General features: G+C 36.2%; 1 protein-coding gene across 1 annotated transcript in view; it reads left to right on the top strand.

Annotated features, from left to right (window-relative positions):
- ARHGAP15 (Rho GTPase activating protein 15) overlaps positions 1 to 23,210 on the top strand; it is a 464,603-nt gene that overhangs the window by 267,714 nt on the left and 173,679 nt on the right. Inside the window, exon 9 of the mRNA XM_087711786.1 lies at positions 16,097 to 16,219. Within this exon, the coding sequence (XP_087567912.1) occupies positions 16,097 to 16,219 (123 nt within the window). The remainder of the gene's footprint in view (positions 1 to 16,096; positions 16,220 to 23,210) is intronic.

The following is a 23,210-nucleotide window of genomic DNA, read 5'->3' as shown; positions in this document are numbered from 1 at the left end:
CCCCAAGCTCATTGTTAAGATTACAAGATGAAGCTAAAGAAATGCTAGCGAAATTAGTGGCAAACCATTTTGGTCTAGTAGGTTGCCTAAATTAGGGGCTGCCAGATGTGGACTACAGAACTTTGGATGGCCACTAGATGGCAGCAAAGAGTTAAACTTGTATGAATCTCTTGGCTGCTATATCCTAATTATTTGAATTTATGCAGCCCTACATTAGTTCTTCCTAACATCATAACAATGAAATATAATTATTTAATTTAAAGTTTTGTCCTTTGACGTGTTGTTTTATGTTTTAAAATATGGTTTGTCTCACTAGTTTGAGACTTGACAAATAAATCTATATACATCTCTGATTTTGTTACTCAGAATAAAATCAACTATGAATTACATTCCCTTATCAAGACTAATCCCTAACTTTTACAGTGTGTGAATCAAACAGACATTATAAGATACAAAATTACTGTAAGCCTGTGCATCCAGCTGACCTTGGTTTTGCATTTCCTTTCAAGATAAAAAAGAAATATATTATTTTTATGACCTGTACTGAAAATATTCAATTAATAAATCTACTAATGTTAGTTTAACAACTCCTATTTACATCTTTCATATTGCTGAATGATGACAAGCTTGCATCCAGTTGAACAAGAAACTTGTGAAGTGTCATGCCTGTGACTTGATCCTGTGTGCCCTTGTATGTGCTTTTTATACAATTGTGTTTCAAATCATCAGTGATGGCATTCTTTGATAACATTATTGTTTGCTTTACTTCTGATTAATCCTATTAATTATGTTTTAGTCTTTGTTAGAATTGGTCCTAATTAGTACTTCTTAGTAATAGTTTTGTAGAAAACAAAACTGAATCTCAGTTGTATTATGTACAGAAAAAATATTTTTCTTCGCATCCTCCATATAACTATTTATAACTTAACTAGATATTAGCTTCTTAATGATTTTGAAATAATTCCTGTGAAAGGAAGGAAGGAAGGAAGGAAGGAAGGAAGGAAGGAAGGAAGGAAGGAAAGGAAAGGAAAGGAAAGGAAAGGTTAGGTGATGGGGATAAGAGGATATAAAAGATATTTGTATCAAATCAGGCAATTTCTGATTTAGGATTTTGATTAAGACAAGGAATACTCATTGATCTTTCTTCCTTGTTGTTTGTGGTGGAGACATAATTAAAATGTTTACAACTTTTTTTTCCAAGTTGATGGTCAAATCCATGTATATTATATCTCCCCAATCCAGTTTTTAATGGATGGAAGCACACTCCTGTTAACTGATTGATTCCTTAAAAACAAATGTGTTCCCCAGTTCCACCTCTCCAACTAAAATTCCAGTTAGACAATTTAAGGGAAAACAAGCTAAAGAAGGTTATTCAGTGAATGTTATTTTGAGCACAAAAAATAAATAAATCCTCTACTATTGGAGTAATGTTTTTTTCTGATTTCAAAGTTCTCTCTCTATTTTTGCATTATACATAAATTTATATCTAAATCAATGGAAAGGCTGACTTTTGGGAGAGAAAAATAATGCTAATTTTCTGCAATCACAATGTAATAATAATCAGAATAGAGGTGGAAGACCCTTGGAGCTCTTCTAGTCCAACCCACTACTCAAGCAGGAGACCCTATACCATTTCAGATAGGTGGCTGCCCAATGTTTTCTTAAAACCCTCCAGTAATGAAGCACATGCAACTTCTGAAGGCAAAGCTGTTCCACTGGTTAATTGTCCTCACTGTTAGGAAGTTTCTCCTTAATTCCAGGTGGCTTCTCTCCTTGATTAGTTTCTATCCATTGTTTCTTGTCTTGCCTTCTGCTGCTTTGGAATTCTTCTTTGTATTCCAGTATTCAAATACTGGAACACTGCTATGATGTCACCCTTAATCCTTCTTTTCTCTAGACTAGCCAAACCCAATTCCTACAACCATTTTTCATATATATTCTTTTCTCCGGGCCGTTAATCATCTTAGTTGATCTTCTTTGCACTTTTTCCAAAGTCTCAATATATTTTTTGTACTGTGGTGACCAAAACTGGATGCAGTATTCCAGGAGTAGCCTTATTAAGGATTTGTAAAATGGTACTAATACAATTTAGCAATCTGAATTTAGGGTGATGATTAATTTGGCAGGGAGCAAATTAAAATATAAGAACATCTGTGAAATATATACAGGCGGCTGAAATGACAGAGCAAGTTCTTTGGTTGGAGAATGATCAGTATAGGTTAGAAAGAAACTTAAGAAACTGAAAGCAACATATTTTCATAAGTGTTGGAATAATGAGACCAGGAAAGTGAAAGCCTAATGTATGGGAAAGTATTGCTTTGGGGATGCTGAAAATTTCGCTATGGCTTTATGATTTTTTGATATATTTACTGCTGTTTTCTGAGTCACCCATACAAGTCTTTAAAATAAATAATTAAACTTAGCTAAGGGACAAATCTAGCTTATTATTTATATAGCTGTATGTTATAAATTGGTACAGTATTACTCTACCCAATGTTGCTAGGACATGACTCAACTACCAGCATTCTATCTAATTTTGACTGTGCCCCCATGGAGACAATCTACTTGTAATCACATTGTTGTCAGAATAAAGGAATTGATTTTCATAGAGAATCACAGGAAGGTCTCCAGTTGATAGATTTGTGAATATAAATGTTTGGTCACAAATAAATACCAGTAAATTGGAATTGTTCATTCGTAAATTCCAGGAGATGCTACATTGCATAATTTGTTCCTCCCTCTCCTTCAAATTTCGTTCATTTGCTTTGGAGTTGTCCTTTCCTTATGAAACAATATATATTCACTTTTCAGATGATCTTTTTTTTCTGCTCAGCTAGATTTAGTTCTGTGACTCTGCTTTGAGTTCTGTTAGCTTGAAGCTTTCCATCTTCGTTGGACATCTTGATTTATCTCTCCTTTGATCAGCGATATCAGTTCCTTGTTCTCTGTGTAGTAAAGGTATATAATTTACTATTCTTTTGTAGCGACATGCGTCTCTTTTCTATGTCCGTTGATTTAGATTTAAGGATCCGTAACAGCTTTGCTTTCCCATATACTTGTGGTTGGCAACCCAGATACCTACCGGACATTTATTTATTTATTTATTTATTTATTAGACTTATATACCGCTTCATATGGCTTTCAGCCCTCTCTAAGTGGTTTACAAATTTTTTAGCAAATTGAGTCAGCAACTTGCCCCCACAGTCCGGGTCCTCATTTCACCCACCTCGGAAGGATGGAAGGCTGAGTCGACCTTGAGCCGGTGAGATTTGAACCGCTGAGCTGCAGATCACAGTCAGCTAAATTGGCCTGCCGTACTGCACCCTAACCAGTGCGCCACCTCGGCTCCACCTCGACACCTCGACATGTACACAACAATTCTTATGTGGAAATTTATACTTTACACATATCAAATATATATATTCATGCTTCTTTTCTTTCAAATTCATATTTTATATCCACTTTATTCTCTTTTGTTATGTTTGTGTGTGAGGGTTTGCTCTTGAAATATTGCAGTTCCCTGGTAAAAAGTAAAGCTCTCAGTAACTTCTCTAGGTCAAACATCAGAGGTGGGCTCCTATTGGCTCAAAACAGTTCGGCTGAGTAAGTAGTAACTTGGCTGCCACGCCCCCGAACCGGTTTCCTTGTCTCTTGCTGCCATCTTGTTTTTTGCTTCTGCCCATGCACAGAAGCATTTTTAGTACTGCAAATGTGTGCATAGTGTGCATCAAGTGCACACTATGCGCAGTGCATCCCTGAGCGAACCGGCAATAGCAGCAGCCAGAACCCACCCCTGTCAAACATGTCCTGTTCATCAAAAAGAAATATTAATTCTTTTGTGTTTCTACAGATTAATTTTAACCCTTATCTGAATCTGATCATAAACACTAGCACATCGTGTTTACATGTAATAGTGGGGTAGAAAATATTCCTTTTTCAGTACATGTTTTATGGATATATTAAAGTGGAAGGAACTATGTCAGAAGGTAAGGATATGATGATGATGATGATGTATAAAACACAATAAATAAATAAATGGATAGGAAAACATCCACAATTACAAATCAATTTGATAAAATTAGTTTAGATCAGCATGTTTTTGTATATATGCTCAGACTTACTTCTAAACTAATTTTATTTAATTGATAAAATTGATACGATATCATCAAGAGAGTAAAATAATTGAAATGGAAATGTGCTGTCACATAGCAATAAGAGCTGATGACAGGTGGACCAAAGCAGTCATAGAATGGATCCCATTTGATTAAAAAGTGCCCACGAAAGAGATCTAAAACAAGATGGATCGACAACATCAGCAAATATTAGAGGCCCACTTGGCAAAAGAAAGCTCAGGATCCTATCGGTTGGAAACATGTGGAAGAGGCCTTCATCCTGCAGTGGAAGGGACAATGGTTAAAGCACAGCTGGCTGGGGAATTCTGGGAGTTGAAGTCCACAGGACTTAAAGTCGCCAAGGTTGAGAAACACTGGGCTAAAGTGATGATGATGATGATGATGATGATGATGATGATGATGATGATGATGATATATTATCATACAAAGTGATGATAATGATGATGAAGACCTACTATTTTAATCCTACTCTGATTTATCTGATAGTTCTAGGTTAACATCTCTTTTAAAATATTATGGAGATGTCCATAATAATTTAAAACAGGTGCTAACCTAGAACTGTCAGATAAATAAGAGTAGGATCAAATAACCAGTTACTGTATTATCCTTTAATAAAGTATTTTCATTCTTTCCTTCTTTTTGCTTCCTATTTAAAAAAAAACAAAACAAAAACTATTACGTTTCTATCTATTTGCTAAAACGTTTTAGATATAAATGTACACCTACTGAAGCAGAAAACATGATTTTTTTTTCAAGAGAACATAAATTTGGGATAAATATCTGAGGTTTTCAGTGCTTAACAAGCTAAGACCTAAAGTAATACTGTCAGCAGTGAATCCTGGGCCCAAATTAGTCTTTTTGAGGTTTGAGAATGGGTTTAATTTAAGGATGGTGGCAAAAAAATACATTCTATTTTTTTTTAATTTCAACTAACTTCATCCCTTTCTCTGCCATCTGCATGTTTAGACTGAAATATGTTTATTTGCTGCATTATTGGAAAATGGATTTTTTTTTTGGTACTGCAACTTTAAATGTGTAGATTCTGATCCATAAACCAGTTGAAAATAAAGCTAGTTTAAAAAATCCAATGCCAATGTCTTTTGTAGTATTCGTGGTGATGACTGGCTCACATTGCATTTACTACTGCCTCTGATAGGTGGTTCACCTTTCTTCTTTAACCCTTCTGATCACTACCAATTTTATCATTTTCCCTGGCATTTGGAACTGAATGTCCTTTGATTGTTGAATTGAATTGATTTTTTTTCAAAGCTGCTAGGTGAAATTCTCCAATCTTCTAGAACTTCTGTTGTTCAAACTTAATTGACATAGAGATTATATGATAAAGTAGACAATCAAATGCAATAATAACTGTACTGAAAACCAAGATAAGACCTTTGATGACACATTCCTCAATTACTTTAAAATTATTTCTTTAGGAAAAGGTAATAAACTCTGAGAGACAAGATAATGGCCAGTATGCAAGGTATCATGAAATTGTTTCCAAATGAAATGTGCTATTGTTGAAGAACCCTACGATAATGGCAAAGTATATTGCTTAATACTACCTAAACCAAAAACCAAAATAAAACATAAAATTACAAAAAGACATTAATAAGTGACAACAGACCAAAAAAACCCTGTATTTTAAACAGTTTTCCAAAAAGTCAACGTTTCTTAATTGATCAGTGTTGCTGTACTAACGTATGACTTTAACTTTTAAAAATTAAAGGGGAAATACTGTATGTCTCTTCTCAAATCCTGGAAACCATTGTAATAAAAGCATTATCCTGAGTGGAAAGCCATAATAAGAGACTGATTACAATCTCTCAGGATGTCGATTTGTTTCTCCCATTCAAAAAGGGCAGCCAGTAGAATCCCTAGGAAGCGGTATCATAAGCCACACAGAAAATGTTGTGTCTCACCTTTATATTGTCTAATTCAGTGTTTCTCAACCTTGGCAACTTGAAGATGTCTGGACTTCAACTCCCAGAATTCCCCAGCCAGCGAATTCGCTGGCTGGGGAATTCTGGGAGTTGAAGTCCAGACATCTTCAAGTTGCCAAGGTTGAGAAAAACTGGTCTAATTCACAGCCTGTTTCATGCAGTACAGGTAGTCTTTTATTTACAACCATTCATTTAATGACCATTTGAAGTTACAAATGACCATTTTTCACACTTATGACTGTTGCAGCATCCTGATGGTCATGTGATCAAAATGCAGACCCTTGGCAACTGACATGTATTTATGTCAGTTAATTAAGCTACCTAAAGAGAGATACATGATGGTGAAGAACAATTAAAGCAAGGAATCGTAGCTCTGAGAGTATAGCAGGTAGTTGCATAGCCTCTTAATTTGGGAGTGATTTCATATGTTATTAAAGAGATGGGAAGCAGACGTGTGAATAACTGCTAATGTTCTAAGTGGTAAGAGGCAGGAACATGAAAATACCAAGTGAGAGACACAAATCTTTTCCAAGCGTTTTAAGAAAAATACATCCTGTTAACTATTTAACCTTTAAGTATGGAAGATGCTAAATTTGGACTTTTGAGTATTTATTTGTATCAGATCTATAGTAAGGTCTTCCCACCCCCACCCCTATCTCTAGTACTTAAGAAGCACTAAAGTAAAATGAAGATCACTTTTGAGATTTCTTATATATGATTAATTGATTATGTGCCATGATATACTCGTCAATTCTTAGTGAGCAGAAAATATACATAGATATGTATATTTTCTTTGGGATGATCTGCCCCTAACTTCATTGTTTAGGTCTTCCTATGGTGCATTCATCCCTACTGTAACTGAGTCCATCTAACTTGCTCCTGGTTGTGTCTTCTCCTTTTTCTTTCCACCTTTCACAGCAGTAGAGTCTTCTTCAGAGAGTTAGGTCTTCACATAATACATGTCCAGAGTAGGACAGTTTGAACCTCGTCATTTGTGCCCTGACTATAAATCCTATGTTATTTGTTTGATGATCCATTGTGTTTGTTTTCTTGAGTGTGCATCATACAAGGTGTTCTCGGGAGCCTTCTCCAATAGCAAAGTTCAAAAGGGTCAATAGTTTTTGTAATCATTTTTTTCAAAGTCCAATTTTTGCTTGTGTAGAACACAGAATATTGTAGTTATAAACACATCATGGTATTTGATTAACTTTCCCAAGTCTTTGGAAATATATGCTCTACCAGGTTCCAGGCTGCAGTGTAGTATTTTTGACTGCTTGTTCCTTTACTGTTGATGGTTGATTCTAAAAGAGAGAAGCTTTCCACCACTTTGATATCTCCATTGTCAGTTCTAAGTCTGGTTGTTGTACCTATGGTCATGAGTTTGGCCTTTTTATATTTAATATTAGTCCCATTTCTTATAATTCATCCTGACTTTTATTATCAGAGCCTTAAGGTCCTATGATTGCTACTTAGTCTCACTAACAAATAGGTGTCAGATTTGATGTGGCTGTTTTCCACTCTTTAGAGCATAAGTGTACCTGTATGGAAGTCTATTCCACTGGGAATGCTTTGCTATGGCAAATTCCCCCTTCAGTAAATTGTACAATCTTGTTCACCACTAGTTATCTATCACCAATCCCTTTTCTACTGAAACCCCCCCCCCCAAAGTACTTAAAAACTACCCATTTCACAGAAAGACAAAATAGATACACCTATGGAATAATAACTTTGTTGTAAATTACTGTTTACTTCTTTTCAGTAAACAGCAATCACTGATCCTAATTTCTTTTCAGACAAGTACAAAATTTTCCTTTTTAAAAAACAATCTTTTTATGATATATATTTTGCTTGCTTGACCATCATATTGGTACAAAATTATATGGATCCAAGTATACTGTTTTTGCTTTTCTTTCTTCCACAATCATACTAAGTCTGCCATAAGCAATTCTACAGTTTGGTTATAAAACATCTTTTATTTTTTTTAAAAACTGTGATTTCAGTATGTTTCGAATAGTTTAAGCTCAACTTCATTGCAATTTTTTCTTCCTTCATAATATAGATGTGAGAGGATTAGGTCTTAGTTTTCACTGTTTCTCTCAGCAAATCATACACATTTTTGTCTCCTTGCTTTCCTGTTTTCCTTGCTGCTGGTATATTTTTCCTATGATAAGTGTCACCCTGTCACTCTTCTCACATATTTCAGAGCTAATTAAGATAAACGGTGATTATATGTCAGCACTGATTTGCAGGAACAACTACAATTTGGCATCTTTTCCAGTTCAGAGAAGGCTCTTGGTGAGGAAATGATACAAGTTCTTATGTTACATGCATGCAGATCCAGTGGGTAGAATTCTATTTACAGTAAGTGGAAAGTCAAGGAGAAGTCAAGAGACAAGTGACAGCCAATAAAATGACTTCTGGTTAATTGTTTTTTTCTGCCATTAACATCAGAGGAATCCAGTTGGCATTCCAACAATCCCTGTCATAAAGGTCCCAAGAAGTAGAGTGTGGGTGAGAGATATGTGAATTAATGTGTATGTGTGCGTGTGTGCATGTGTGTTTGTGTGTTTATTAAGAAAATTTATATAGCCACCCAACTCATTTTTGATGACTCTGAGCAGCTCACAAAAATAAAATTCCAATTCAAAACCCAATAAACTTCTGGCAACAACAATCAAACCAACTATTTGCTGGGCTCCCTATTACTTTGGAGTCCCTGGCCCATTGGCCAAACCATATCTTCAGGGCCTTTTGAAAGAGTGTCAAAATGAAGGCCAATCTGATTAATGTGGGAATGATGTTCCACAGGGAGAGAATCACTACAGAGAAAGCCCTACTTCTTAGTCCCACCAGACAGACCTCCTTAAGAGAGGGAACCCATAACTTTGGTAGGTTGCTTTGGTAGGTTGGGTAGATACAACTGGGAAAAGACAGTCCTTTGAATAACCTGACCCAGGCCATCCAGGGCTTCAAACATGACCACCAGCACTGGATTTGGAAGTAAATTGGTAGCCAATATAGCTTCAATATACACATATACATGTGGATACATGTAGAAAGTAGAAAGATATAAGGAATTTTGTTATTTTTCTGCTATTTTTATTTCTGCAAAATTTCTCACTTGAGTTCAATTTTCCTTTAGTCTCAAAGTTCGCAAATTCAGCAGAAGACTTTGAAGAAATTTCCATTTACTTTTTGTATGCATGTTTTGTCCATCCTATTTCCTCATTATGATTTGTTTATTAAACAACTTTTGCAGGTCATAGGAAAAGCTTATCTCCCAATGGACATATGCATTTTGGCAGAGGTGAAATTCAGCAGGTTCTGACAGATTCTGGAGAACTGGCTGCAGACATTTTGAGTAGTTCAGTGAACCAGCAAATACCATCTCTGACTGGTCCGAGAGCGGGGAGGGAATGGAAATTTTGCAGTATCCTTCCTCTGCCGCGCCTACCAAGCCACACCCACAGAATTTCACCACTGCATTTTGGACTTTCTTAAAAGTTGGACAAGTCCAAAATCAGTATGTTAGGGTACCTCCTACTGTATGGCTTCAGAGTTCCTCTGTTTGCAAACTAATGACAACATAATTAGAAATTCAGAATTGTGTGGACAAAGTTAGTATTTTAAAAAAGTTATCTACATGATTCATTGCAATTGCAAAACAAGACAAACTTTCTTTGATCAATTGGTATATAATATCTATGGTACCCTAGGAATACTACCGCAAGATGAACTTTAAGAGCATCTTCGTTTTTCCTGCAAAAAAGTTATCAATCACAACTTTAAACATTTCTAATGAACAAAGCAAATGGCCACATTTATGGCCAAGAATCACCAGTGTTACAATCTAACACATCTGGTGGACATCAGGTTGCAGAAAAGTATTTTAAATTAAGCTCTTACTGGGGATACGAAAGTGCTTTTAGATAAGTGATGTATATAATTAAATGCAACATCTATATTTCTTACAATAGAGATGCAAATATTTGGTGGAGCATGTAGCACATGCTATTCTGGGTGCCCTAATCAAGGGATAGTTTGCTGCTGTAATGAATTTCAGTTAGAAAAGTGGCACTTTAAAGAAATTGGTTCTGCTATACACATGATGTGAAACAATCAATAATGCTTTAGTCTGACAAGCTCTGTCAATATCCATTGTCACAGTTCAGAAAGTCATTAATGGATGGTTCTTCAAAACCAGGGCTCCCCCAACACATGTCCAGAACATTGAGATAACACTAGGTTAGGTTGGAATTAATCAGAGATGGTAAACCCTTGGATGTAGGATAAATCTTTTGCAAATTGTGAAATGAGAGTTCTTTGGGAAATAAACATATAAAAATGCTACAATGTCATACTTTCTCTACTATTGAAATACTGTACTGTGCCTCTGAACATTACTCCAGCCTGAATTCTACCACAAAATCTTTTAAAAAGTGACAGACCAGCATCATCTGTATTTTATATTTGGATCAGTGGTGGGATTCAAAACTTTTTACTACTGGTTCTGTGGGAGTGGTTTGGTGGGTGTGGCAGAGGAAGATTACTGCAAAATCCCCATCAGCTTCCCAATCAGCTGGGACTCAGGAGGCAGAGAATAGATGGGAGTGGGGCCAGTCAGAGGTGATATTTAACAGTTCTCCAAACTATTCAAAATTTCCACTACCGGTTCTCCAGAACTGATCAGAACCTGCTGAATACCACCTCTGATTTGGATCCAATACCAATTCTCTTCATACAGACTTGTCAAAGTTAAGCGAAATATTATTGTACCTTTAATCGACCAATACGGTCAGTACATTTTTATGCAGATATTTACATTATTCACTCGTTATAATCACCCATCCAAACCCATTCCAAATGAAAGCTGTCTTGAAACACTCAAGAGTTCTCCAGTAGTTTTGGATTTCATGCTAATATCACAGTTCATTAACAATATTAAATTGTTCATTTGCTTCATCCTATCAAGCTTGCTTTTTAAAAAGTTTTATGTTATGGAATATCAGCCAAGACAACTTGTGCAATATTACTCTGTAACACATTGCTGTGATTTAAGTCACAGAGAAACACAGATAGAGGTGTGCAAAACATTTTGAGGTGAACTGTGGCTCTCTGTCCCATTCTCTACCTGCCTTGCTGGGTAACTAGTTTAATAAGATTCTTAAAACAGGGTGTCAAACTTGGTTTCATTGAGGGCCGCATCAGGGTTGTGTTTGATCTCGGGGGACTGAGGGGCGTGGCCAGGATGGATGTGGCTAGCTCAATGTCACTGGCCCTGTTTTTGCTGGCAGAGGGCTGCAGGAGGCCCCTCATGGCTGAAAACGGAGCCTGGGCAGGCTGCACATGGCCTCCCTGTGCTCCATTTTCTCTGACAGAGGCACTGCATGCCAGTCCTTCACTGTTTTCAGGGCAACCATGCAGGCCAGATCTAAGCACCCCATGGGCCGGAACTGGCCCAAGAACCTTGAGTTTGATACTCCTGCCTTAGAAAAAATGAATATATCTTTGTGGGCCAGTTGTGGTAGAAACATTAGCTGTGCTTTGTTGCACTATAAGTTCTATAAAAGCATCTAGAAAAAAGTTAATTTCAGGGCTTTTCTGAGGTGGTGGTAATGCTGTTCAAAAATTGAATATATACATCATAATAAGCTTTCTTAGAATTGTCCAGGGCCAAATTCACTAATTTTGTAAGATATATTTAAAAGCCCACTTTTGCATTTATATCTCTGCAGATTGCCATACAGAATTTTGCTAGAATTTGTTGAATGCTGGAATGTGTAGCATGAAATCCATATCATGCATCATAATACTCTAACCCCATTAGCATCCTCTTCTAATGTTTTCAAAAATGCTCCAATATACTGTAGTATCAATATTCTGATACTACTGTTAGTGTTCTAATGTAAATATGGGCTGTTCTTACTAGAAGCTGATTTCAAAATGGATTATTTTGATCTTTGTTTGATAGAATAACCTGTTTTGAGGCCAAAAAAATAATGATCAGTAAGATCAGAATGGTTCCTATGCCAGAAAGAACTGCTATTTTGAGGTCAGAATTTGATGTTTCAGGGTTGAATTCAAAACTAGTTATACATTTGTATAAAATGTGAAACAGGCCATAAGTGAAATTATACTATGGGCAATCCTTGACTTATGACCACAAGGGAGCCCAAAATTTCCATTGCTAAATATGACCATTGTTAAGTGAATGTTACTTGCCACACAGTTGTTAAGTGAATCGGTGCAGTTGATAAGTTACTAACACAGATGTTAAGTAAATCTGGCTTCTGTTGACTTTGCTTGTCAGAAGGTTGCAAAAGGTATTTTTTTCAACATTGCAGGATATTGCAACCACTATAAACACACAGCAGTTGCCAAGCTTCCAAATGTTAATCCTGTGACCACAGGGATGCTGCAACGGCCATAAGTCACTTTTTTCAGTGTGGTTATAACTTCAAATGGTCACTAAATGAATGGTTGTAAACTGAGGATTATCTGTGTGGCATATTCAGTAAAACAGATAGAATCATAATTTCAGTACTTCCCACCCCAATATGAATAGGATATTTCTTCTTTTTAAAAAGTCTAAGGTCTATCCAAATTAATAATCTTCCTCTCTCACTCAGGAGAATTAGATATTTATGGAACTTGGCATTAGATGCAAACGAGGGGTGGGTTCCAGTGGGCACAACTGTCAGTTTGCTTGTGTGTGCACCACAAGTGCTTTGGCCGCCCATGTGCACTTGCTGCATGCTGTGCATGCATGCGCAATGCAATAAAATGTTTTGTGCATGCACAGAAGCGAAAAAGAAGATGTTGATGCCTTTGGCACTGCCTGGAGAACTGGTTCGGGGGTGTGGCAGGCCTTGGGTTGCTGCCAGTTCCAGTGATCCAGGCCGCCAAACCACTACCGGTTCAGCCAAACTGGGCCGAACCAATAAGAACTCACCACTGATGCAAACCTAATATTCAATTTAAGGTACAGATGATCTTCATGTCACACCCATGAGTGGGGAGGATATAGATCAGAGCTGTTAAACTCACGGCCTGTGGGCCAGATGTTTCACCCACTGGCTATGCCCATGCCTGGTTTAGCGAAGGGAGGGAAAGATGTGATATGTCACGTGATGACACTATGACGACCCGAGTTTGACACCCCTGATGTAGATGGAGAAACTCCATACTGAAATACTTGGTGAATCTTTATATTGTAGTTATCCTATTATATGGAATCTTGTTAAACCTGAACTAATAAGTAGATGTGAAACAATACAACTGACTGTTTAGGAAAATTATGAGGTAGGCTCTGCCCAACCAAAGTTGAATGTTTTGAAATTCATCTTAATGTGCTTCATTTAGATCTGAATATGTGCAAATGGATAAGTAGGTACAGAGAGAACATAGCCATTAAACACTGAAGAAATAATTCTACATAATACCCATATCCCATCAAGTTTGTAGCCAGGACAAAAATGTTGATGTGTCTCACTTTATGCCGTACAGTTGAGTTCCTTGGAATTTTTGCATATTACTGCCAAGAGTTGTTCCCATTTGAACCCAGAGGTTTTAAAATAGAATTCATGAACAAAAGAGCCAGCCATTCACAGGACACTAACCTCTGTATGATATATCATCCTAAGAATGCTATCATTAAAAATGGGGCTTTTATTTATTTTTTCCTATGTAACGGATTATTGTCCCATGCTGTGAGTGTTCCAGTAAAAAGTGTCCTTTTATATGTCCTTTGTGATTACTAACATGCAGAAATATGCGTGGGGTCAGTCCAATGCTGTGGGAAAATGGACTACCCCTCTGTTCAAATCAGCAGTGAAATCAGAAGCAAAATATGCTGTGATTATCATAGGCATGTAGTTAAATGTTGTTTCCCTTAATTGGCTATACTGTATTTATTTAAACGAAAAAAAATGTGGCACATTTTTATCCCTAGAGATAAAACCCCTAGCAAAGTGAAAAAAACTTTTGTGTGTGTGCATGTGTGTGTGCTATTTTGGTTCTTCCTTTCAAAGTTATAACATAAGCAGGGTACCTTTCATTTTTCATGTTTCTAAATAGGCTTCTTGAATTTGCCTCATTTATAAGAATGGGCATATTTGAATATCCTGTTCCATGTTTCTTCTCTCAAAAAAATACACTTTCTTTTCTTTTTTAAAAAGATGTATAATACATTGCAAGTTTTGTTTCTAAATTTATTACATCTTGTGTTATTTTTACTAGCATCATCACTACCCAAAGCATAACGGAAACAGAGTTTTTACAGATTGCAATCAAGAGTGGTTAACAAAAGTTGATGGAAAACTTTAGAAGACTCTGAATAAGATTATGCTTTTTGGATTCATAAAATTTGGATTATTTAGATATGCCCTTTTCTCTTTTTATTATAATTATCTAGTGTAGAAAAGAGTTTTTACTTTCCTTTTTTGCTAGTTTAAGGCTATGATTTCTCTTAAGCATCTTGGATATGGTAGCTTCATAATGTTCCTTTCTTATGTTTACTCTTTTTGTCAAAGAACTAAATATTATCAGTTTAAATGTTTATTAATATGTACACGAAGAAAGAATATCTCCAGAATAATAGAATAATAGAGTTGGCAGAGAGATTGGAGGTTTTCTAATCTAACCTCCTGCTCAAGCAGGAAACCCCATACCATTTCAGACAATTGACTGTCCATTCTCTTCTTAAAAATCTCTAATTTTGGAGTACCCACAAATTCTGGAGGCAAGACGTTCCATTGATTGATTTTTCATCTGTCAGAAAATTCCTCCATAATTCTAGGTTGTTTCTATCCTTGATTAGTTTCCATCCATTGCTTCTTGTTCTGCTTTCAGGTGTTTGGAGAATAGGATGCCCTCCCACTTCTTTGTGGCAGCCCCTTAGATATTGCAACACTGCTATCATGTCAACCTATGCCCACAGCATTTTGCTACTGTACTCGACCGTTACTCTGTCAAAGAATAAAATAAGATTGGTTTGCATGATATGTTTTTAACACGCCTGTCCTGGCTACTAGTTATAACTTCATTTGTTTCTAGATGTTCACAAATCTGTTTTGAGATTTTTTTCCCCCCCTGTGCCTTCCCAGGTATTGATGTTAGACTGATTGGTCTGTAGTTTCCTAGGTCAGCTCTTTTCCAAATCTCTGGTAGTTCCCCAGGATTTTTAAAAAATATGGTACATTGGCTCTGAGATAAAATTTGCCAGCTCCTTCAGAACTCTTGATGATTTATATTCATCGAGATCAGGCAACTGTTCTCTTATCATTTTCTTGCTTATTTTAATTTTAATTTCTGGTCTGTCTTTTACAGTTTATGTGTTTGGTAGGTTGGGGTATAGTTTGTTTTTGCATGAAGATTGATGCAAAGAAAGAGTTAAGCAGCTCTGCTTTCTCTCTACTGCCTTTTACTTCCTTGCCATCTTCTCTTTTTAGTGGACCAACTGTTTCCTTGACTTTTTTCTTGTTATTTATATGTTGAAAGAAACTTTTTTTATTATTATCATTGACTTTTTTTCCACTTCTTTGTTCATTCCGAGCCTTTGCTTTCCTGATTTCCTCTTTGCAGGTTTGGGCTATCTGCTGATATTCGGCCTTAGTTATGTGTCCCTCATTCATGTCTCATTCTTAGTTATGTGCCCCTCATTCTTGGTAAATAACCTCAGGTCTCTCCCAAAACTACAACACTATCAGCCCACTGTTTCAGTTGTCTAGGAAATCATGAACAGCACATTTTAATTTTAAATGGAAGACTGAGCGTGCCAGAGTTATGAACTTTGAGGATGAATTCAAAATTTACACATATATTGGTGGCTGTCCAATAATATGAACCATTGCTGATAGAATTCTCAGCTCACAATGTTTATTTATAATCATATTAATTAGATCTTACCACACAGAGAGTATTGAATGAAGATATAGGCCAATGTTCCACAGATTTCTAGCAAAACTTTCTGTGTTAAAAAATAATGACATAATTTACAATGCTTATTTGGTATTTCTTCAGTTTTCAGGCTGAACTATAGCAAGTCTGATACAAATGACACAAGCCAAGTTAAGAGCAGATTAAAGAAGTTTATCACTCGAAGACCTTCTCTGAAAACTTTGCAAGAAAAGGGAATCATTAAAGGTGGGTTGTTCTCTTAAATGATTTTACTTCTGATGGAATAATCGGTTGATGTTTCTCCTTTTTTTAAGCTATTCATCTTCCTTACATCGTTTTGTTTATGCTAAACATCAAAGAAATATTTTAGGTTTTTTTACAGAAATCATCTAATGATCTATTCCCAAATGCACAAGGAGATACTGTCAAAGATAAACCAGGGTAAGATCATCAAAAACCCTATTCCACAAATTCTCAGACCTTGTGGAAATTGAGAAAAATGCACAAAGCTATCAATTGTGGACTTTACTGCATCTGCATTGTGTGTGTGTTCTATGGACTTCAAAGTTCCTCTAGAAATTAAAAAAAAGAGGATTTTGAAGTGAGGGACGTGCTCAGGAAGCAATACCATTAATATCAGAGGTGACCCTAGTATGCAAATTGTCAGCACTCATATTAGTGATAATGATTTTGCAAGAAATTTCAGAGTTTCAGACAGTTTAATTTCCACTTATCAGGAGTATTTTCACCCCAGTGTGAACAGAGGAGACATAGGATATGAGCTTGTTTTTTCTGAGCTATATTGTCCAGCTAAATTGGTTGAACAGATCTAGTTGTGGGTTAAATTTTAGTGTAGTTGGAGAAAAAAAACATTAGTATGCAAGTTGGCTTGGCTTCCCAACTCAACATGATGGGTGTTGATATGTGTATATATAGTAATAGTACATGTGTGTGCAACAAAGCTTTTACATTAGCTTCCTTGAGCAGGGCAGCTGGTAGCTATTGAAGGAAAAAATCTTCAGAAATGGATTTCTTCCAGCTAGTTTATAGGAGGGTACATGTGGTTTATGTACACATATTGAGCGTGATCCAAAGCTTAATGTGCTTAATGGTACACAAAGGACATCCAATAAACAGAGTCTTTTTATCCTTTTTATGGGCTTTACAATGGTAGGAAAAATCTTTATATGTGTATAACATACTGCTTCATGGAAATACATACATGGTTTCTATGCTCCCTGAGTTTATATGAACTTTCTCTTCCATGTGATGGAATGCTCAAATGGGAAAAAAAAATAGGTTTACGCCTGAAATGATGGCTCAGTAGAAACTATTTCTTATTGTTTCTTATTTATGGACATGTCAGGTATGTGGAAGTCTTTGACTATGAGAGCAAGGTTGATTTTATCTCATTTTATAAATCCTTGTGCATAACATTTGCCCAGTCACCAGTGAGTATATGTTTAAACCACAACTGATCATGTAAATTAGGTAGTTAAAGGCTCTTTGGTGCCAGCTGTGCACAGCCACAGTATACTGGATGTTCTGGTTGTGTTCCAGCAATTTTGAACTAATGGAAGGGTTTCATCCACTGCAAATGAGGGCAGTTCCACAGAGGGAAGAAAATAGAAAGATCCAAGAAACAGTGAAGGTGGATATTCATTTCCTGATTTCCTCTAATCTGCAGAGATTATGAATGGTGGCCATTTTACATTGATGCCATCCCATTATAGTCACAGAATGTATGATATTTAAAGAAGGAATCCCTTGGTGCAATTTATTTCTTATTCCTTCTGATTACAGCAGTCAAGGACCTAGAGACAACGTTCTCTTAGCAGAATAAAAACCAATTTTCAGGCACCTTTCAAAAAAAATCACAAATCCAAATTATAGGCTATAGATCTATATATAGTGACTATTGCTTTATTCATTGATGGTCTAGTAATACCTATTCCAAAAACTCAGTTTTGATGTAAATAACATCGATTTGATAGTTATCACAGGTAAGAAATGACAGAAATTCCAAATCCACCTTACTGTTTTGTGTCACTAGCAGTTACTGTCACAATATGAAAAATATCCTTATTAATGCTGGTTTGCCACAGCAGTGAATATACGGCAATATGAATTACCACTGTGGAAATTGCTCTTGTATCCTTATTCCACCAGTTAAAATCCTGTAAAATGAAAAGGTGACAGGGCTTTTTGGCTTGCGATTAGAAATCCTGCTACACAAAAAATTGCCTAAATTCTATCTTTCGGTAACTTGGAGAGAGTCAGTTTAATATCAGTGGTGAAAGGCACTGATCTAGAAACCAGGCTACTCTGATTTCATTTAGAAGCCAAATGGGTGACTTCAGCACCCTGGTGGCAAAGTGGTTAAATGCAGTAATGCAGGCAAACTCTGCCCACAGCCTGGAGTTTAATCCTGAAAGGCTCAAGATTGACTCAACCCTCCATCCTTCCTAGATAGGTAAAATGAGGACCCAAATTATTGGGGACAATAGGTTTACTCTGTAAACCACTCAGAGAGTGCTGTAAACCAGTAATAGTAATAGTTTAAACCTAACTACTATTGCTATTCAGGCCAATGATTGGGCTATGGGAAGCCATTTCCAAAATTGTTTCCAAGAAAACTGCAAACTTGTCCAGGCATTTGGCAGGAGTCAACATTAACTTGAAAGCACACAGACACACAAACAAACATTCACCAAACTGCAGACAACTCAGTTCTTATGCATTCCTTTGTATGACCTTGGAACACTCTCTAATTTTTAAATTGGGTTAAAAAAAATGATTTTTCTCATTTTTTGCCATTGTAGATTAAATTAGATATCAATTAAATTCCAATAGGACAGGTTTTTAGGTATAATGCAAATTAAAGGAAGAAACTTTTTTTTAAAGATGGAAACATATATTGTCTTATGTGTCATTTTAAGATGATGAACTCAAAAAGACATGGTTGGGACCTCTGCTTGAATTTATCAGGTGCAAAGAATCAGGACCATTTCTTAGGTTGCTGCATGGCAGATTTATTCAAGTCTAATCACAAGAATTTAGTCAACTAATAGTCAGCACTAAATTGGCACTAGATAAGGGCCAACACAAGAACTCTAAACTGATGGTGCACTGATGATAACCCCATCTTCCATCTCTCCCTACTCTTCTCCTACAACATGTCAGGAAATACAACATGGTGGAATGGGCAGCCTTCCTCAAGTCCATGAGAGTTTTCCAGTAGATCAATGCTAGCTACACTAGTGAAATATGCCCAAGGATTGAAAGAGAAAAAAGGAATATTCTTTTACCATATTATGTCAAAGCCACAAAACTGCAAGGAATCTTGTAAATTACTGCTCATAATAAACCCTCCTTAATAAGCTTGTTATATGTCAAACAACACCCCCCCTCTGAAACTGGTAACTATGGTAATCCCTTTAGTATGGGAGAATGTATATTGAAGTGAAGTGTAAACCATTTTAATTATTTATTTAGATCTTATTAATCAATATAAAATTAATATGTGAAGTCACATTATTCTCTTGCCAAAGCTCAGTCCATGTAATCACTTGAACAGCTTTCTGCTTCAGATAACTGGTTGCCCAGTTATCTAATAATCTAAATATGTGGCATCCAAATGTTCATAGTTATTTGTCAGATATTTTATATTCACCCTGAAAACTAGTGACCCATCAAGCACAATCTCACCAACTATGCATGGTGGACTTTTAGAAGGTGTCCTCCATAACTGGTTGCCTCTAAATCCCAGCATTTGGTAGAATAGCAAGATACAAAATATTAGAAAATTGGGTTGCATTTGTTGACACTTGTCTCAAGTTGTGTAGTCTGATGGTTTATGTGTTGGCTTTGAAATTAGTTGAGGGTTTAATTTATTGACTTACATTTTGGTTTTGCTTTACTTTTTTCAGTTTAATAAATTGTAGCTGATGAATCTCCATTGGTGTTTCTTAGGGATCAGATGTGATCCTTCCTAACAAATGCAGTTTCATTAGCATATCTCAATTCCATTCTGTAATGTGTCTCTGAAGAAAAAGCAGATGCAAATATTTTCAAGCAGACTTGCTTTACAATGTTTATTTACCAGCATATAGTCTGGTTTTTATCTAAACAGGAATATGCCTTGCTTGTATGACCCATGCTTTTCCATGAAGTATCAGACTTTGCCATAGAGGCCCAGTCTTTTCTAGCAAGGAAATATTTTTCAAGAGTAAAAGCATTCTACTTTTCTACCATAAAGTTTCATGAGGATTAGGTTGCAGCCATGCAAATGAATTAAGATTTGTTAGCAGAGCTTAATTGCAATCTCCAATATGTCTATGTGAAATGCTCATTTTATAAGGTGCTTTCATTGTCTTCAGTACACTTTATCCCTTAATCTGTTCAAATGTTATGAAAATGCAGTTGCAATGCTTTCCCTGACAGCAAACACTTTTAAATGTTAATTTTTAAAGCTTGAATTAAAACATGTTAAGTAGAAACACAGATTAAAAATAAAACAGCTGGCCAAATTTCATATACTTGAAAGAATGATTTAATTTTTTTATAGGTGAATTAAGAGGATTGAGAAATTGTTTATTTCTACTGTTCTTCCTCCCTCCCTGCCTCTTTATCAATAACAGCAGAAATGGTTTGGGCAGAGATTTTCGTACCTTTTTATTACAAGAACTAGTTTTCAAGAACAATTATATACCTATTATTTGTGGCAGAAAGATCTCCAAGACAAAATTAAGTCTAATTGTGGCTTTATCCAGTTGATGCTTGTCTACAAAAAAAATATTCCAAATTGGATTAAATGTATAGATAATTACAATGAAGGTAATTATTTTTTTTTATAACAAAGCAAATTTAAAACTAATTGTAATTTAAGATAGAAGCTAAAACATAGCAAAAATGTAAGACACATCTTACATATTGTCAGTCAGTCAGTCTTCACTATAGCCTTATCATAATTTGCCATAAGTGCTAGGTCTCTGTAAGATTAGGATCCTAGAAATTGTATATATATTTCTCATAAGGCTTCACTGTTCTGTTCTGTTCTATTCTAAATATTGGAACACTGTTGTTTTATTGTGCTATTTTATTGTGAAATGGACTAAGGAGAAATTTCCTAAGGGTAAAACCAATCAAGTTGGCCATGCCCACACAGTCACATGACCACCCAACCAGTCATTATGACAGAGAACCAGTGGTTAAATTATTTGAATCCCACCACTGGGTATATGTCTTGGAGGGAGGGGATGCATTCGAGAGAAGTAAGAGGAAATTCAACTCAGATATTATGTGTGGGAGAAGAGGATGAAGACAGTTGCTCCCGAATAGTCTACAGAATATATTGTAGATGCAGAAAGCAGAGTCCACAGTCTAGCAGGATTTTGTCTAGACTGTAGATGTGAAACAAGAAAGAACTCAGTTCAGAAGAATAACTACATGTTGTTCTTGATTTGGGGCCTGACAGTCCTTCTTCACTAGCAAATTGTTCTTCCTTAAAGCGTTTTGGTGCATGATCTGGCTTTGCACCCATAGATGCTTTTAATTTTTCACCCTCAGAAAGTCATTTACCTGGCTTTTAGGGAATGAACAATTCATAGGTAGAATATAATAGAATTATTTATTGGCCAAGTGTGACTGGACCAGTGGTGGGATTCAGGCAATTCGCACCTATTCGGGAGAACCGGTTGGTAACTTTCTAAGTAGTTCAGAAAACCAATTGTTGGAAGAAATCTCATTTTGGTTTTTTTCCACTTCACAGGGCTAATCCTGTAAGGAAGGCAGGAAGGAAACATTCTAGTGTTGTTTGTAGCCTAATCTTTATTGACCTGCTTAAAAAAACTGCCTCTCTGGTTAACCCTTATTACATTGTAACAGCTAAGGCAAAGCGCCCATCGACCTGAGTGACCTTGAGTTGGCCAAGTCCACCCAGTCATATGACCACTGAGCCCCACCTACCCAGATAGTCATTAGGGCAGAGAACCGTTGTTAAATTATTTGAATCCCACCACGGGACTGGACACACAAGGAATTTGTCTTTGGTGCATATGTTCTCAGTATACATAAAAAGACAAGATACATTAGTCAAGAATAATAAGGTAAAACACTTAATGGTACTCATAGGGTATAAATAAGCAATCAAGAAACAATCAATATCAATATAAATCGTAAGAATACAAAGAACAAGTTACAGTCCTGCAGTCATAAGTGGTCTGTCTTATCTTCAAACTCTGGCTTTTTTTTTTTAAAGTAGACTGGTCAGATCATATAATCATCGTATTTCACGCCTCAAAACTGCAGAATGACTCTCCTATCCTTTCCTCTTGTCTCTTTTTATATTCCTATTCAAAGCTGTCATGTCCACTACTGCTCCTAATGGATGGTTTTTATGTGCATATATCTGAAACCCATAATGCGAACCATGCTGCTGAACATGTTGTGAATAGACTGCTCTTCTTTAAAAAGGTGGTTGTTGTTTTTTTCCCCCCATCCTACAGTATTGACTAACTGTCGGAGTTTGATGTATGGGTTACCAGGCTGATGTAGACTTATGGTTAGAGCTTAAGTTGTTAGTTCTGCTTTTGCAGCCAATTCAGAATAACTACAAATGCCTCAAGATATTAAAATTGACTGCTCAAATGGACTCAGTGTGGGAGTTTCATTGGTTTTAAATTGATAACAGCTGAAAGGGAATGATTAAAGCTGTATAAGGGCATAGAATGCTGCTCCGTTTTTTCCTTCTCCCTTTTCACAACTTCTCGCAAACAAGTCTTTCTATGGGAATTTTCCTCCCGATGGTAATAATAAAAGTATTTCATTCCTTTAAATTTCCGAATGATGAATAAGGTCATTTCTTCTGAAGAAGGAGCAATTCCTGAGAACCTGGGGGGAAAAAAACTAGGGGAGGACAAAAGAAGTTTCTATTCTAAAGGGAACATTTTAAGTTAAATAGCATTCCATAAGGTGGACATTGTGTCTATTTCCCAGACATTGGAGCTAAATAAGTTGGATGGGAGACATAAACTGTCATAACAGAAGATTAGGAGTGTTATGTACATCTTTGCTTATCTTCACTACTCCCTACACCATTATTTAAAAAAATTGGGGAGAGGAGGAAGAAAGTATGAGTTTTAAAGAACATTTTCAGAAACAAATCACACAAAGACCTTTTTGCTTCCTTTATTCCCTTGAGAGCAGTTATTGTTATACTGGGAAAGATATTCTGTAT

The sequence above is a fragment of the Thamnophis sirtalis genome, unplaced genomic scaffold (assembly GCF_051295495.1).
Source record: "Thamnophis sirtalis isolate CommonGarterSnake01/CBP01778 unplaced genomic scaffold, rThaSir2_p1.2 scaffold_1, whole genome shotgun sequence".
Lineage (NCBI taxonomy): Eukaryota > Metazoa > Chordata > Lepidosauria > Squamata > Natricidae > Thamnophis > Thamnophis sirtalis.
The sequence above is the reverse complement of the archived record's forward strand: the minus strand, read 5'-3'. Positions and strand labels throughout refer to the sequence as shown.